This window comes from Phytophthora infestans, genomic scaffold, assembly GCF_000142945.1.
Source record: "Phytophthora infestans T30-4 supercont1.3 genomic scaffold, whole genome shotgun sequence".
NCBI classification, from domain to species: domain Eukaryota; phylum Oomycota; class Peronosporomycetes; order Peronosporales; family Peronosporaceae; genus Phytophthora; species Phytophthora infestans.
In genome coordinates, this window is record NW_003303756.1 from 947,015 (window position 1) to 963,394 (window position 16,380).

The following is a 16,380-nucleotide window of genomic DNA, read 5'->3' on the forward strand; positions in this document are numbered from 1 at the left end:
ACTGTGACTGGGGTCACACAGCACCTTGCGCTAGAGGAAGTTATCTACCGAGAGTATACAAACTCTCAGTGAACGGCAGTTCACAGGTCCCCTCTTTATTTAAAGAGGGCGAAGTGACCTAAATAAGGTAGATTGTAAACTGAGTATATTTATAGGTAGGTTAAGTATGGGTTAAATACAAACTTTAAGTTACCTATAGAAATGCAATGTCGTTTGACCAATGGTTGGCTTTGAGCGACCTTGGTACCTTGTACCAAATATCCCATAGTATGACGTGTCATGCTCCTGAAGTGTGAAGTGTCGCACTTCATGTAACCAGGGTACACTTAGGGCTACGTACCCCGTTACAGTTACGGTCAGCAATATGCGGTCATACCTATTTCCAACCAGTTACACCTAACCGGGGTATTTATTGCAGTTATTGATTGTATTCTGCATTGTAATGCTTTAAAAAAAGGCAATAATTTTTTTTTCCATGAAAACACCGTAGTTAAGTTACGGACATTATTTTTTTCAGTCTATGGCATGCCATGGCACGAAAATGATTGGATTAACGTTTGCTAGGGCTAGAGTTTAAAGTATATGAAATGGCAGTAAGTGCCACGGATGGCTGCTGCAATTGCCATGTGCCATGCTACTTTTATCTTCATGAATGTGTGTTCTAGAAAATGTTTTTTAAAGATGGCACAATGGCAGAGCGTTTCTATTTTTCACCGCGCCATGCCATGGTTCAATTTCTAGTGCCATCGCATGCACGCGTGGCAGTGGTTTTACTTTTTATATATTCCGCGCCAGAATATCTTGTGCCTGCTTTTTGTATGCCGTTTTTTATTGCACTCCTGCTGAATCAATGGGTGCGAGCACCCTCCATTTGCTTTTTCCAAATTTTAGACGAAATTATCGCCCGAAAAATAAAAAAAAATCAGTCGTGACAAAAACTAACAAACTGGAAAAATGGCATTGTTCAAGTTATCCAATAGCAAAAAAGAGTTGCATTGCAGCAACTCTCCAAGTCCCGACCCGAACCATCGTTTACTTCTCCAAACGTGGCTTTTTCGATGCAGTGCTGGCAATTGTCTCCTCATAGCAGTCCATCAGAGTATCCAGCTCTTTCTTTTGCAGCAGCAACAAGTGCTGATGCTCTGAGAACCATGACTTTGTTTTTGTGATAGTCACGAAAGCAATACCATTTTGTACAGAAGCTTCCATAACAAATGAAGCCTTCACTTGGTATTTGTGTGAGCATTTCGCAGCGTAGTTCCGGGCACCTTGAAGCGTCTTGAAAGTCACCACGTCCTTGGTAACCATTGAACTGTCGGGGCCTCGTAAGAACTCCTGCACCTTGGCATTTACAGCAAACTCGGCCTCAGGCATTTCCCACGAGAAAGGCTTGTCGAGTCCTTGGATTTTATCTTGCAGCCACGCGATGCGTTTGGATGCAATCGATACCAGGACAGCAAACATATCGCTCGAGTGATTTGCATTGTCCAAATGTGGTGAAGCGTCTTCAATGACTTGGCCCAGACGACTGGGATCTGCAGTCTTGAAAACTTTTGCCACAGCATCAAAGTCGACGTTTTCAAACGCGAGACCAAATTTCCACAGGAATCCGACAGCTCCCGGTACGTTTAACAGCTCATCATTAAGTTCCGCTACGTTCTCAACCGCTCGTTGCAGTAGAGCATTCCGAGCGGGTGCGTTGGTCACAGTGTCGGCGACGCGAAGTGCCATCAGCATGGAATCATTATTACTAAGCGCATCCAGTGAGTTTAGAAAAGCTTCACCAACTTCTTTCCACTCAAACGCCTGCAAAAGCTTGGCAACGGCAGGAGCCATGGCCGTCTTCTCACTCAGAAGAGAACTTATTTTTGTGAAAATCTCGCTAATGAACAGCTGGACCAGTCCCACGTCACGAGCTTCCACCAGCAGCTGACATAGCTCTTGACACAGCTCGGGAGCTATCAGCTGAGGCCCAATCTTTGCCTTCAGCTCCGATTGAAGCGCTTCCATTAACCGACGGAGCGCTTCGACACCACCCGACTTCTGACTGTGCAAAATGTGAATCGCAGCTTGTGAATTGATACACTCCAGTGTCTTTTCCACTGCCTTCTCCCCAGGCCACGCAATGACCGCATACCGAGAGTACGTTGTTTCCATCGTAGGACCGTCGTTTCCTGTGTACTCCTCCATTTCGCAGCTGCCGTGCGTCCTCCACAACTCGTAGTAGTTTTCGCTCCCTGGATTCAAGAAATTTATCTTCGTTGTCGATTTTGTGGTCCCAAATCGCTGTCCAGTCGTAGAGTACCACGTAGTCGTATCCTCTCGTCTGTAAATGTCCCAATGCCCTGGTTCGTACCCGTCAATTGAGTAATACTGAATCTCATGCTTCATTTCAGCGATAAAAAACTGAAGCTTCTTGTCGGCAGAGACAATGGAGTTTGCGTCTTCAAGTGCTGCGTACCTCGATCGATCGATACCTTTCAAAGCACCAGAGCCTAAGCCTCTAATACTCTTCTCCGTATACTCGTGCGATAGCAGCAGCGCAAAAGACTCCTCGAGCCCCAATTTGCTGTAGGCTTCAGCGAGTTCGTCACTCAAAAGCTTGTCGCTATTCTTCTTCATATGCTGCATGTGCAGTGGCAAGCAAATTGAGTATACGAGCACAAGGCGAACCCCTTTCGTCACCTTCTCCAAAGCATGTTCTGCGTCGGCATAGTGAACCGCGTAGTGGGGAAGGAAACCAGAAGTGCCCTCCTTTTTGCCGAAATCATGGCGATATTTTACTTCCCCACCTCGATAAATTACCAAGTCGCCTCCTTCATGAGTGCTGGGAAGTTGGACCACCAAAGTCGCCACCATTCCATCCTCCTTCTCTGTATCTTGATGCTTGAGGAAGTGGCCGTCTTCCCCATAAATCAGCATCTTGTAAAGAGTACTTTGCATCGGGATCGAGGTGTAGCCCAAACGTTCTGCAATGTTTTTGGTAAGTTTGTCGATTCCAATCTGCCACTGCGTATTCGTGAACTGAACTTGGTCTGGTGAGAGCTGCCAGCTCTTGCGAACATTCTCATCCAATTTGGTGTCAAAATTGTGACCAAACGGAGATTTTTCGGCTTTTGCAATGAGTTTCTCAGCGTTTTCTTCTGTTAGAGGAACGGAGATCGCCCCCACTCCTTCGACAACGAGTCCAGGAATTGCAGGCAACGTGTCTGCCAACCCACCAAACGTATATTCTCCAGCTAAGGTACTTGCTCGAGCCAGAACTGTGTTAATTTCCAGGCAGCCCGAGCCTACGGGGGCCGGAACGTCAACAGACTTGCCCTTCCCTCCAAAAGGCCATTTACGCTGGACAGGGCCTAACTCCTCGTCCTCGTCGGAATACTCCATATCGTCGTCACTGCTGGACATACTTGCTTGGGGGTGCAGATTCGAAATGACTTTGACGGGTAACTACACAGAAGAAGTCACGATGGATGGTTCTCGATGGATGGAAGCACTAGTATTCAAAATGAAAGGTATTTATCAACGAATAGTTTACAGAATCCTATAATTCTAATTGGCTGAAGATAATTGACTTTTAACCATTGAATGCCAACCGTCCACCAAATGTAGCCATTTGTGCGACTTCGATTGATTTCCGACCAAATTTGCCGCTTTGGTAGTGAGTCACTCAATTACAAATGTCCTGCTATTTCAAACGGCCCATATCGTACTTAAGTAGTCGCATTTCGTACTTCAGTGGATTATCTTTTAAGGCAAGTCTATTTGCACTATTGCATGCGCACGGAAATTTGGAGAAGAGCGCAAAATATATGCATCGCGTCCAAATACTTCGCATCAATTAGCTTGAAAAAAATAACACTGGTGTTGACAATTTGTTCACAGTCTGCCACTTCAACCACTTCAACCAGGCAATACATGTACCTACTCATGTGTAATGGCTCTGTGCAGGCAACATGGAACGAGCACGCGTCAGCACTTGCACTCGTTGCCGTGCTGCTTGGAGTCAATGCCGGGTGCGATTTCCGCAAGTGCATCAGATTAACAGCAGACGCAATCAAAGAAGAAACGCGGTGCGACCTGAGCATGACTCAAACACCAGTTTCGCAATGAAGCCATCTCTGACTGCGACCGTCAAAAGAGAGGAGGACGCTTTTGAGGTGGGCGCTGTACAGGTATTTGTCTCGCTGTGGTTTGTCGCCACAATTGTCGATGAGTGTACAGTACTGAGACCTGTACTTCGTATCTACAGAATTTTTGTAAGAGAAGATAAATTTACAAGTAACTTTACTTGAATTGTGGATTCTTTTTCCTTACTTAAAAAAAGCTAAAATTGGGGCAAATACAAAATTTGAGTTAAAACCGCTTAAGTACGAAAAACGTGAATAGGAATAGCATTCTCACTTGTCGACGAAACGCTTAAGTACGAAAAACGTGAATAGGAATAGCATTCTCACTTGTCGACGAAACGCGAGTACCAGCAGATTTGCTGCGTCTGGCACGCGTTTTTTTTCGACGTTTTTTAAATGCATAAGAGGGTCAACTTTCTACCAATCACAGGAGCATTCTGCTGCTTTTCGACCAGTCGTTCAGCTTTCTCGTCGATGCAAGGGTCGTCACCGCCAAGCACTTCAATGCGCCCACAGAATTCATGCTCTTTTTCTGTCAAAACCTTGTTAAACCCGTCATTTTCGTTTTATTGGGGTACCAATTCTTAAAGTGCTTTAGCTATGTGGTCCATAATGCAGATCCATCAAGTTCTGCAGCAGTATCATGCGCTATGCACGCGACCGACAGTGCTCATCATCCGCAGAAGAGTCTAGCTCGCTTGCTCATTCCCCAACACTTCACTCGAGCCACACGCGTATTGTCCGCCCCATAGTGATCACGTCCAATAGCCATCAGCTCAATGCACCCGTCGCTGAACCTCGAGGCGTTGTGGCCATCGCCGCCTAGATGCGCGTTGCCTCCGCGCCGCAGTCGCAGCCTGCGTTCCACCCTAGCTCGCGCTGTATTCCCGCGCGTAATGGAGTTCAAGGTCATCTCGCGTGAGAGCGAGAAGCACGAATTTATGCCTGTCGTGTACCTCATTGACCGGTCTCCTGCTTGGCGCCGCCGCGTGCCGTCGTTCGTGGAAACAGCAATCGTAGAGGACTATATCACGCCACTCGTAGCCCGGGTCCCCGACTCTGCTGATGCCACGGAAATGACCCGAATCCTAACAAACGTACGCAAGGAGATGGAGAATCGCGCCAACCTCATTGATGAGACGCATTTGGACGGCGTCAGTACCGATGAAACAGACTACAAGATGGGAGTGTTTGTGGACTTTGCCCCCACACCGAGCAACCCAGGCAAGGCGCCACTAAATCGCGTTGTATTCCAGATCGCCACTGCCTTACGATCAGCTTCCTACAGACGTGCACTCGTAGTGCCCGTGGCAGTACACTACTGCTCAGCCGCTTCTTTCCTGGACGTACGACGATACACAGGCATCCGCTATGGCGCCCCCGTGTTGCTCGAGGAGCGCGAAGTTGCGATCTTTGGAGAAGATCCGACCGAGCTCACGCAGCATTTCAGCGCGCGTCTACGGGCGTCACTCACCATGCCTCCACCTCCATCCGTCGCACAGATCGAGATGTTACGCTTAACACGCACACTGCATGTATACTGCGCCAAGGTCGTACGCGACGACTGCTTCTCGCGAAGACAGCGCGCCTCCATGAACGAGGAAATCATGCAGATCCACTTTCGTACATCGAATCATCCAGATATGCACGAACTGAAACGCAAGATGATGAAGTATTGCGCCACACTGAAGCACTGGAAGCTTCGGGATGAGGATATTAATTCAGCCAGCGTGTTGCTAGCCGTCGAGGATTTGCCAAAGCACCCATTGCATTTCGTGTGGCTTCTGGCTGCTGCGCTGCGCTTTGCATTCAAACTACCAGGCCGGCTCTTCCTGGCGAGCGCATGTGACCTCCTTTATCGTTTTCCACCGCGTAAATCACACAACCGATCGCTGCCATTGGGTGCAGCAGCAGTTAAAGCGGCACTGGGCTGTCTGGCGCTTGGTGTATTGGTCCGTGTAGTTCCATCGAGCTCGTTTGGATGGTTATTTGCTCTGCTGGTAGCAGTTGTGCTTATGGTGGACGCAGCTACAGCGCACACGGCCGCAGCGGATGTACAGCACTTGACACAACACTGGAAGAAGCCCCAGTTCTACGTTATGGATGCTGAAGAGTGGACGCGACTTAAGGAGACTCGTGCTGTATTGGCGCGTAGTATCCACGACATTGTTGCACGCTACATGTGCACCAATCTCCCTCCGCCAGTATTGCAGGATGCGTCGAAGTCCGCAGCTTCCCCGACTTCCGCTCTGCTGGACAACGACGAATACACGCTGAACGCGCACCACAAAATATTTATTAACGCGCCGCGCTCATTCCCGCTGTCCTTTGCAGCTAAGCTGAAGCATCCCGAGACAGCTCGTCGAGTCGTATACGCGTCAAAGATGTTACGCGATGAAACGTGGCGTAACATTTACGAAACTTTAGCGCCTGGACATCTGCGTTTCCGTGTACTTCTGGCAGACAACAAGGGCGATAATCTCCCTATGGACGAGCTACTTGCTACTCCTTTCTTCGGCGCTGTGCTCTCTGCTTATATCATCTACAAGACGCGGTACCCGGACGGTGTCAGCTCGACTTCGAGTTCTAGCGGCGATGATAGTGGTCACGTGATCTCTGACGAAGTGCAGGCTCGTTTAAGTCTAACGGAACAGGGTGTGGACGAGCAAGAACTTGGAGGATACGACTCGATCCAGGAAATTATTAATGTAGCTCTGCAGATGGCGCAGGATGAAGAGGAACTGACTGAGTAAGATGAATGGGAAACGGTGTACGAAATACAAAATTGACTGTTAAAATGTAGATTTTAGAGTGGTTGAAGAAGTGAAATGTATGTGCTACAGTCTTCCCTGGTTTGGTCCAGGAATCGCTGGTTGTCTCGCACTCTGCCTGGGCGAGTTCGCCGCCTCTGATATCAGCAGCTTATCGATAGTGTCTCCGGTTCGGTTGTCGGCATGTAGTGGCAGCTTCGCAACGCCGAAGATGTCGAATTGATCTCGCAACTTGGCTTCCTCGGCTTCAAACACGCGGACGCGATGAAAATTACCGCGGGAAATCTACAGTAGAAACAGTTAAAGTGCTATCTGAGTATGCAAGATACTCTATGAGCCGTACCTGTCCTTTGTAGCTGCTCGAGTAAGCAGCAACGTCCTGGAAAGCGCTGGAGCCGCAAATGAACCCTTCATCATCACTCTTTCCCCAGTCACTTCTCCTCGCCGAACGAAGAGGACTGGCGATGGGTTGGACCTGGCCATTGATGGAGAGCTCGCTTTGGCTGCGTGCCACTTGAGCCGCTTGAAACTCGTGCACCTTGCGCTGCATCAAGTCTCCCAGGCGATCCACAAGACCCATGTCGGTACAGCATTCATACACCAAATTCAACTTTGAGTTCTACAACAAGTTACAAAGTTGCTGTCAGTTGCAATGCGTCCCCAAGAAAATAACAATGACTAAAACGCTTACCAGTCCATAGATCTCGCGTTGAAGCTTGTCGTTTTGAGCTTTCAGTTCCTCCATTTTAACTCGACTTTCCATTGCCTAACAAGTCGATTCTGCAGTTATAAGCAACTGCATGTCCACAATGAACTGAAATATACCTCACCTCACGCATCCATTGCGCATACTTTCTCCCATCGGCACCACATTCGCCTGCTTGACTCCGCGGTGAGTACATTGCGCTTTACGATCAGAAATCCAAAAACAGGTTACTGCAAAGAGAATTGATGACCCTCGTCCTCTATGCATAATATGGAAATATGCATTGCATATTTCCTTGCTTTTTAAATATAGGCAATTGAGGAACAAAGGAATCTAAAGTCGGAGATACTTTCACCAAAATTCAATAGATTGAAAAATTGCAATTAGAGTTCCTGGCGTTGAACAGCACGGTCGATCGATATCGTCTGAGAGTACGGGTCGTAACGAGCCTGGAACGGCTTCTTTAAATCTTCGCAGAACCCACGCATCTTCTCCTTCGCGTCGAACTGGGAAAAAATATATTAAAATCCAAGTCAGCACTTCGATACGTAAGTAGATCACTTCCTAAGCAGATATTCATATCCTTACCAAGCTGTCAGCGACATAATAAACGGGTTGGTAGGTTGTGATGGGGTATTTCTGCTTACAGGCCGAGAACGGGTCCCAAGGCCGGTACTCGGGCATGTCACTGCCCGCAGGACGGTCTGCTGCGCAGGCGTACTCCATCTCGCCGAAGCTTGACAGCAGTCCAGCTCCGTAGGCCTACGGTAGAAGACAACACAAATACCAATAAATAACTTGTCGATACAACAAGCCCAAACTGCATCAAGCCACGCACCTTGTATTCTCCACGCTGCTTTGTGATTCCGAACTCCACAGAGAACCAGTAGCACTGCACAAAAGCCGTTAGCGTATCAGGGAGGCAGCTGGATCGAAGCAATATGTAGCGTACCGTGGCAAGACGCTCGATTTCTTCATCTGATGCCCCAAGGGAGGCAAGCCCAACTTCGTGGGAGAAGTCCGCAAAGTCGGGGTCCTGTAAAACACCCAACAAATACACCCGTTAACCACCTCTTCTGAAGCGTATAAAAGCAAATCAAAGACAACTTACAGCAAACATTGGGGCGTGACCCATCAGCTCGTGGCAAATGTCCGGCTCCGGTGTGTACAGCGGCATCGAGTGGTGGCGAATGTACTATAATCCCATAAAAATTGTCGGTTTATCACAGTGAAGCTTGATGATACAACGTAGCAGCTCTCACCTGCGTCGAGAAGAACACACGGAACGCAAGTCCATTCAGGAAATCACGAGACGAAAGTAGGCCACCGACCGGGCGAAGAGTGAAGCCAGTGCACTCCTTGAGGAAGTTGGAAATGTCCTCTTGTTGCGGGATGTTGTCCTCGGCGTAGCCGCAGTTGCTCTCGAGAAGCGGGATAATGTAGTTGAACTCATCGCATGCATGTTGCTTCCACATTTCCTTCATGCGCTTATAGATGACTCCCCATGTATTGATCTGTTGCAGTCACATCGAGTCATTAGTTCACTCTTCAACTTTCAATAAAGATAGTACTGGTAACTTCAGCGCACCTCATCTTGCGTGTAGTCGAGACGAGGAATGGGGTCTCCTTGACGGTAGTTCTGAGCGATCTCTGCGAACATGTTGCGACGTCTACGGTACTCTTGGTCCTACGCAACACAATACGAGTCAGCTAAACGCAAGGTGCATGTATTCCGGTGGTTCACGTCACGTACACTGAAGCCCGGGTGGTCCGACTCCAGGTCGGTTCCAGCGTCCAGGATGTTGGCCACCGAGCGGTCCAGCTCGTTTATCTTACGCGGGAACCACGGTACTATTCACATCAATCAGCACGGTAAGCTCGGAGTCCACAGTGCCAACAGGTCCGCATAGCTCACCCTTCTTGTCGTTGAGCACCATAACATCAAGGCAATTCTTCTCGAGGTCGGTCATGAGATCATCCACCTTGTTTTGACCGCTCTTTCCCTCGAAGTCGATGAAGAAGCTGTAGTTCATGTTGTGGCCCTTGGCGGGACGCGACTCGATGCGTGTCATGTTGACGTCGTGCTTCCAGAAGAACTTAAGCGTCTCCTGCAATGCGCCCGGGCCGTCCTCCACCTGCAACAGGATGGACGTTTTATTGTTTTCGCGGGGCGCACTGAAGCACCGCACCCCATTCTGCAGCAGTGAAGCCACGAGTGGAGCGCGGGCATTGGTAGGACGGATCTGTGAAATTTGAGCAATAGAAACTTGAGCGTCTAGCTGCTTATTGGCAAAGAAAATTACTGATACGCACACCATGAGTGAGGAAAGAGGTGCGAGGTAGAGAGAGAAGCGAGCGCAGCATCGTGGCGAGAAGGTGTTGGCAACGCGTCAAGTTGGTAAATGACGCCTGTCAAGCATTGAAGTAATTTTGATTAGACGCTGGTGTATCGATTCGACGCAGGAGCAAAGCCTACACTACTGAGGCGTCTCATCGATGTGAACCTATAATGCCTAGTGCTTTCTTCTAGGTCGACCAGAGGCTCAATAACAAAACACAGTGTAGCAGCCCGGAGGCTCTAGTTTCAGTCCTTAAGGCTGATTCTACGTTTTGATTGGTTCATACAATTTATTAATCTATGATGGCTGCTAATGTTTCGGCTTTTAAAGGTTTTAGAATCTTCTCCCCATAGTGAAAGAAGCGAACGGCAGGTCAATATGAAGCTCACGGTCAAGACGCTGCAGGGCGTCGCCTTCCCCTTAGACGCAGAGCTCACGGACGCGGTAAGCAAGTGGTCTATCTTCTCCTTCTCGCATCTGTCCATGTCTCTACCCGTCTCCGACTAGAGAGAAAAGGATCTCCATCGATCACTGACCAACATATTTCTCTTCTCTGCAGGTTTCCGCTGTAAAGCAGAAGATCAAGGAGCTGCAGAAGTTCCCCGTCTCTCAGCAGAAGCTCATCCACGCAGGAAAAGTGCTCAAGGACGACAGCACATTGGCGGAGTACAATGTCAAGGAGAATGACTTCCTGGTTGTGATGGTCACCAAGCCCAAGGCGGCAAAGCCCTCAGCTGCTGCCCCCGCCGCAGCTCCGACGTCAACTCCCGCCGCTGCGGCCGCGGCTGCTTCCCCTGTCGCTGCGGCTCCCGCTTCGGCTGCCCCCAACACGTCTTCAGCCTCCAGTAGCACTTCTCCGGCTGTATCCACCCCGTCAGCGGCTCCAGCCACGACTGCAGCCAGCTCGTCATCAGGAGAAGGCAGTAATGTCGTGTCCGACGAACAGATGAGCGCCACAGTGCAGCAACTCGTAGACATGGGCTTCCCGGAGGATCAAGTGCGAAGTGCGCTGCGTGCGGCATTCAACAACCCGGAGCGTGCAGTGGAGTACTTGATGACGGGTATTCCCGAGCAGGCTGCAGCGCCCGCACAGACGGCTGTTCCTTCGTCTGGAGCTAGCGCTGGCAGCGACGACGTGGCCAACTCTCTGGAGGCTCTTCGTAACCACCCACAGTTCGATGCTCTGCGTCAGCTCGTGCAGTCCAACCCGGCGGCTTTGCCGGCGGTACTTCAACAGATCGGCGCTCAGAGTCCCGAGCTACTGCGTCTGATCCATCAGAACCAGGATCGCTTCGTGCAGATGCTGAACGAGCCCATTGGCACCCGTGAAGCTGGATCGGCCCCCAGCAGCGGCTCTGGCGCTGGCGCAGCACCGTTCGACCTGGGAATGGGAGGAAATGGCGCGATGCCGACTCCGCAGCAGATTCAGCAGTTAGTGGACTCGCTCACACCAGAGCAACAGGCTCAGATGGCTGCGCAAATGGGAATGAGCCCGGAGCAGCTTCGTGGGCTTTCTCAGATGCTAAGCAACTTGCCTCCAGGAGCGATGGAGCAGATGATGGCGTCTATGGGCGGCGGTGCCGGTCTTGAAGGAATTGGAGGAGGCGCCGGTGCTGGCGCTGGCGGCCACCGTATCATGCTGTCCGAAGAGGAAGCGGCAGCCGTGGACCGACTGTGCGAGATGGGCTTCGAGCGCACGGATGTGATTCAGGCGTATCTCGCATGTGACAAGAACGAGGCGTTGGCGGCCAACTTCCTCATGGATAGCGGAGACAACTTTGGTGGAGGCGCTGCTGGTGGCGCAGGAGGTCAGGGCGACGACAACGAAGACATTTACGGCTAAATATCATACACGTGAGCGAGCGAGCTGGCTGGCTAAGTGCGCGACACTTGCTCTTGCTTTGTAGTTCGTACGTCGAGCATGTTGTGGTCAGGACCTAGAAGCACAGGGCTGACACAGATTGCTGCGAGGCCAAAATGCTGATGGAGATTTTTGGCACAATGACGTGTTGAATTTTCTGTTGTATCTTAGCATTGGAGTTGCCTACGTTGGCTTCGCTCTCCTTGAAGTCCGCAATACTGCGTAGTAGTAGGTGCAAAGTAAAAATATCGTGCTCTTTTGCTGCTAAAACTTCCTTGCCAAATTTGGTTTCGGTCTGGATCGTACAGGCGTGACTTGGAGAAGTTGTTGCAGCACAGTGTTAGTCATGGGCGAAGAAGTCGAGAAACATGTGCTGCGCAAGTACGAGCTGCTGCAGAAGTTAGGCAAAGGCGTAAGTGTATTCGTATACTTTTAAGGGTATTGTGCTTTAGAGTCTAATGGTTGTGGTGGCCTGTGCAGGCGTATGGCATTGTGTGGAAGGCCATCGACAAGAACAATCGGCAGGTAGTGGCTTTGAAAAAGTGTTTCGACGCATTCCGCAATGCGACAGATGCGCAGCGCACATTTCGCGAAGTCATGTACTTGCAAGAGCTGAACGGACACAGCAACATTATCCGCTTGCTGAATGTCGTCAAAGCTGACAACGACCGCGATATCTACCTCGTGTTCGACTTTATGGGTGCGTTAACTATGAGAGACTTTCAGCCATTTTGGCTGTTGACATCTCATACGTCGCTGTTGCTTTAGAAACGGACTTGCATGCTGTTATACGAGCCAATATCTTAGAGGAGATCCACAAGAAGTATATCATCTACCAGTTGTTGAAGTCGCTTAAGTACATGCATACAGCCGAGCTGCTGCACCGCGACATCAAGCCGAGCAATCTACTTCTTAACTCAGACTGCCACACCAAACTCTGCGACTTTGGACTTTGCCGTTCCGTGGCCGAGATCAGCGGACCCAATCCAGTTCTCACAGATTACGTCGCTACCCGATGGTACCGTGCTCCAGAAATTTTGCTGGGCTCGACAAAGTACGCCAAGTCAGTGGATATGTGGGCTGTCGGCTGTATCGTGGCAGAAATGGCCACTGGACGACCTTCTTTCCCAGGCACATCGACCATGAATCAACTTGAGCGTATCCTGGATGTCACCGGCCCACCGTCTCAAGACGATATTGAAAGTATCAAGTCACCGTTCGCCAATACGATGCTGGAAAGTCTGCCTGCACCAAAGAAGAAAGCGTTGGAGGAACTCTTTCCCAAGGCCTCGCCAGATGCACTCGATCTTATCAAACAATGCTTCTGGGTACGCTGAGAATTTATGCTATGCCTAACAGGCTACCACGAGTCTAATATCTTTCTTTGTTTAGTTCGATCCGTCCAAGAGGATCTCGGTCATCGACGCGTTGAAACACCCGTACGTGGCACAGTTCCATAACGAGAAGGACGAGCCCAGTGCTCCAGCTCCTTTGCAGATAGTAGTTGATGACAATACCAAATATTCCGCCGCTGACTATCGCGACCGCCTCTACCGTGAGATCATCAAGAAGAAGAAAGAGGTCCGACGGAAAGCAGGCGAACAGGAGACGGCCGCTGTGGCTGGTACAACCACCACGCAGTAGCAGACTGCAACTATTAAAACGCAGTAGCATCATTAAGATACAGCGGGTGCAGGAAATGGTTATTCACTAGGATAAATTTCATGATCAGTAATTCAACATTTTGAATCGTAGCTTTGTTTTTTAAACTTACACTCAAACAACTGAAGGCGTCACAAAACCCATCTATACTTCGGTCACTCGAGAACGGGGACTAGTAGCTCGCTGACTCACATTACTCACTAGCACATGCACTCCAACGTCTTCGTCGGAGAATCCTTCTTCGCTTTCGTCTTCAATCTGGTTCACTTCTTCATCGTCACTGACTTGCGTGATCATTTCGTGCTCCTGCTTTCCGTTCCTCTTATTGCGAATGCAAACAATGGTCACACACACTGCCAACACACTGCTGACAACAGCGATGACCAGCGCCACCCAGAGCCATGCAATGCCGATGTGCACCTGACTGCTATTGGCACCAGTTTGGTCGCGAGTGGACAACGAGGTATCTGGATCCGCGCTCACTGACGGAGAATAGCAGAAGGAAACCTCCATGTCAGTCGCGTTCAAACGTGTAGTCACAACCGTTTGTACTTTGTCGTTGAACTCGAGTCTGTTGACAAAGCGACGCAATATGTCTGCAGCGACATCGGGTACATCCATGGGCACCATGTGGCCTGCTCCAGTGACCACTAAATAGGTCAGATTGCCTCCTTGTTGCGCGAAACCTGCAGGTTCCTTGCGACCTTGAACTCGCCACGTATACTTGTCAGCCTGTTGATAAGCATCCGAGCCATTCCAGTTCAGATTCAGCAATAGTTTCTCCGTTCCGTAGTGGTTGCACATCATATCCCATTGTCCATTGTAGAAAATCATCCGCAGACCTTGTTGAAGTAGCGATTCCACCTTATCCAGTGTACTCACACCGTCGAACTTTGACAAGGCACGGAATACGCCGTTGCTGCACAGATCGAAGCGGAAGTTCTTGTCTTCATTGCCGTGCACTGCTTTCCGTACTTCCATTTTATTCATATACTTGGCGATGTTGCTCTGCCCTGACGGGTACGATCCAACATTGCGCAAATACTGCCGCACATCGTAGAAATTGAGACTGTTACCTCCATTGCCCGGCTTGACACTGCCCGTGATAGAGTCCATATTATCCAAGCAGCTTCTCGAATAGTACGTCCCAGCATCCAGCGCAGCCAAGCACTCGGCATACGATGCCTTCAGCGATCGCACCTGGCCGAATGTCAGTAACCCAAGTCCGTGAGCGTAGTCGCTGTACTCGTACTGAATTCTCGGATGCACCCATCCATTGCCAATGCCAACACCGTCCAGATTGATCTTAATTTGGTTTTTAGGATCATTGTTCTGCTTCATAATATGATCTGAGAACTCGGGAATCCAGCGACCAGCGTGTGACTCACCGAACATGTACACAGCTCTCGAGTTACTAACTCCATCATCTCCATCTGACAAATATTTGTTATGCCGTTGCAGGAACTTGGTCAAGAACTCGTAAAAGTCCTGGGCTATTGTCTCCTCATCCAGTCGATAGTCATTCCCCTTAGTGTAGGACATACCTGTGCCTATCGGCTGGTCCACAAAGAGCAAGTTGGCGAACTCGTGCCAACTGTGTTCGTTCTTGCCAATGGTCGAGTCATCCTTTAACGTGAATGGTGAATTGCCCAGGAACAATCCCTGCATACTGGTACATCCAGGACCACCATTCAGCCTGTAAAAGCGTAAAAAGGTCAGCGATAAAGTAAAGTATCACCACGATGTGTCAAATAAACTGTACCAGATCACGAGCGGCGCCTTCTCCGGGTCCTGAGCTGCCTGGAAGTGCCAATAGAACATTTTGTTCTTATCATTGTCGTGCAATGCGATGCGCCCCGCGTGTTGCGTTACTTTGGCCGCCGGGTCCAGTCCAGGCAGGTTTTGAATGAGGTCATCTGACGCCTCTTGCTTTGGTTTCGGCTTGGCGGGCTCCCTCTTCGTGGCTAGAAAGCGATCTTCTTTTTCGTCGTCCTGGACTACAAGTTCCTGGACGCGCTGGCTGGTGGGGTGCAGCCGCTGTGCAGACGTCATGCTACCCGCCAAAGCGGCCGCGAGCACGTGTCGCGTCACCATCATGAGACTTTTGTGCGAAGGTAACCTTTCCTGACATTTCCATCATTTTTTGTCATATTTTGAAATTTCAAGTATCGTGGTGGTTAGTCCATGTACAGTACTGTATGTACACGTACCCGCGTCGGTGGCTGTAGCTCACTCAAATTTTAGAGTTAGAGCGTGCTGTTTAGATATGTTGTTCCTGCTATCACACCGAATAGGCTACATGTGCTAACGACTGCGATTTCGCAATACAATCAATTGATTTTGGCACTGCGACACATTACCATGCATGTCTTATTAATACCGGTAGCTTATTGAACTCAAGTACTATGTTTCAAAATGGTTTAGTCTACTGTAGTGCTGTAACGGGGTACGTAGCCCTAAGTGTACCCTGGTTACATGAAGTGTGACACTTCACACTTCAGGTGTATGACACGTCATACTCCAGGATATTTGGTAAAAGGTACCAAGGTCGGTTAAAGCCAACCATTGGTCAAACGACATTGCATTTCTATAGGTAACTTATAGTTTGTATTAAACCCAAACTTAACCGACCTTTAAATATACTCAGTTTACAATCTACCTTATTTAGGTCACTTCGCTCTCTTTAACTAAAGAGGGGACCAGTGAACTGCCGTTCACTGGGAGTTTGTATACTCTCGGAAGATAACTTCCTCTAGCGCAAGGTGCTGTGTGACCCCATCACACTTGGTAGCACTCGTAGTCAATCCATGCCACCGCGGGTAGACTACCTGAACCTCTCCGAAGTTCGTTGCCATGGATAGGAACGACTTCTCCCATATGAACGACTCTCAGTTCGAGTCGGTTCGGAAGA

At 49.5% G+C, this 16,380-nt stretch overlaps 7 protein-coding genes across 7 annotated transcripts; 3 read left to right on the forward strand and 4 right to left on the reverse strand.

Annotated features, from left to right (window-relative positions):
• Positions 1–1,032: 1,032 nt before the first annotated feature.
• Positions 1,033–3,408, reverse strand: PITG_02207 (uncharacterized protein; the record flags this gene model as incomplete). The annotated part of the gene is made up of 2 exons (XM_002907118.1): positions 1,033–2,326; positions 2,357–3,408. 2 exons carry the CDS (start codon positions 3,406–3,408, stop codon positions 1,033–1,035), a joined length of 2,346 nt encoding a protein of 781 aa, XP_002907164.1.
• A 1,501-nt stretch (positions 3,409–4,909) lies between these two features.
• On the forward strand, positions 4,910–6,883 carry PITG_02208 (uncharacterized protein; the record flags this gene model as incomplete). Its single annotated transcript, XM_002907119.1, has 1 exon — positions 4,910–6,883. One exon carries the CDS (start codon positions 4,910–4,912, stop codon positions 6,881–6,883), a length of 1,974 nt encoding a protein of 657 aa, XP_002907165.1.
• Positions 6,884–6,967: 84 nt separating this feature from the next.
• On the reverse strand, positions 6,968–7,803 carry PITG_02209 (uncharacterized protein; the record flags this gene model as incomplete). The annotated part of the gene is made up of 5 exons (XM_002907120.1): positions 6,968–7,186; positions 7,245–7,322; positions 7,416–7,520; positions 7,593–7,667; positions 7,732–7,803. 5 exons carry the CDS (start codon positions 7,801–7,803, stop codon positions 6,968–6,970), a joined length of 549 nt encoding a protein of 182 aa, XP_002907166.1.
• A 166-nt stretch (positions 7,804–7,969) lies between these two features.
• On the reverse strand, positions 7,970–9,889 carry PITG_02210 (phenylalanine-4-hydroxylase, henna-like protein; the record flags this gene model as incomplete). Its single annotated transcript, XM_002907121.1, has 9 exons — positions 7,970–8,113; positions 8,196–8,369; positions 8,446–8,499; positions 8,560–8,643; positions 8,719–8,802; positions 8,870–9,121; positions 9,196–9,294; positions 9,361–9,458; positions 9,523–9,889. 9 exons carry the CDS (start codon positions 9,677–9,679, stop codon positions 7,991–7,993), a joined length of 1,125 nt encoding a protein of 374 aa, XP_002907167.1.
• Positions 9,890–10,324: 435 nt separating this feature from the next.
• PITG_02211 (UV excision repair protein RAD23) lies at positions 10,325–11,789 on the forward strand (the record flags this gene model as incomplete). Its single annotated transcript, XM_002907122.1, has 2 exons — positions 10,325–10,390; positions 10,506–11,789. 2 exons carry the CDS (start codon positions 10,325–10,327, stop codon positions 11,787–11,789), a joined length of 1,350 nt encoding a protein of 449 aa, XP_002907168.1.
• Positions 11,790–12,133: 344 nt separating this feature from the next.
• PITG_02212 (mitogen-activated protein kinase, putative) lies at positions 12,134–13,451 on the forward strand (the record flags this gene model as incomplete). Its single annotated transcript, XM_002907123.1, has 4 exons — positions 12,134–12,219; positions 12,288–12,507; positions 12,576–13,135; positions 13,200–13,451. 4 exons carry the CDS (start codon positions 12,154–12,156, stop codon positions 13,449–13,451), a joined length of 1,098 nt encoding a protein of 365 aa, XP_002907169.1.
• A 162-nt stretch (positions 13,452–13,613) lies between these two features.
• On the reverse strand, positions 13,614–15,563 carry PITG_02213 (serine protease family S10, putative; the record flags this gene model as incomplete). The annotated part of the gene is made up of 3 exons (XM_002907124.1): positions 13,614–15,165; positions 15,232–15,392; positions 15,483–15,563. The coding sequence occupies 3 exons, from the start codon at positions 15,561–15,563 to the stop codon at positions 13,614–13,616; spliced, it is 1,794 nt and encodes a 597-aa protein (XP_002907170.1).
• Between the last annotated feature and the right edge of the window lie 817 nt (positions 15,564–16,380).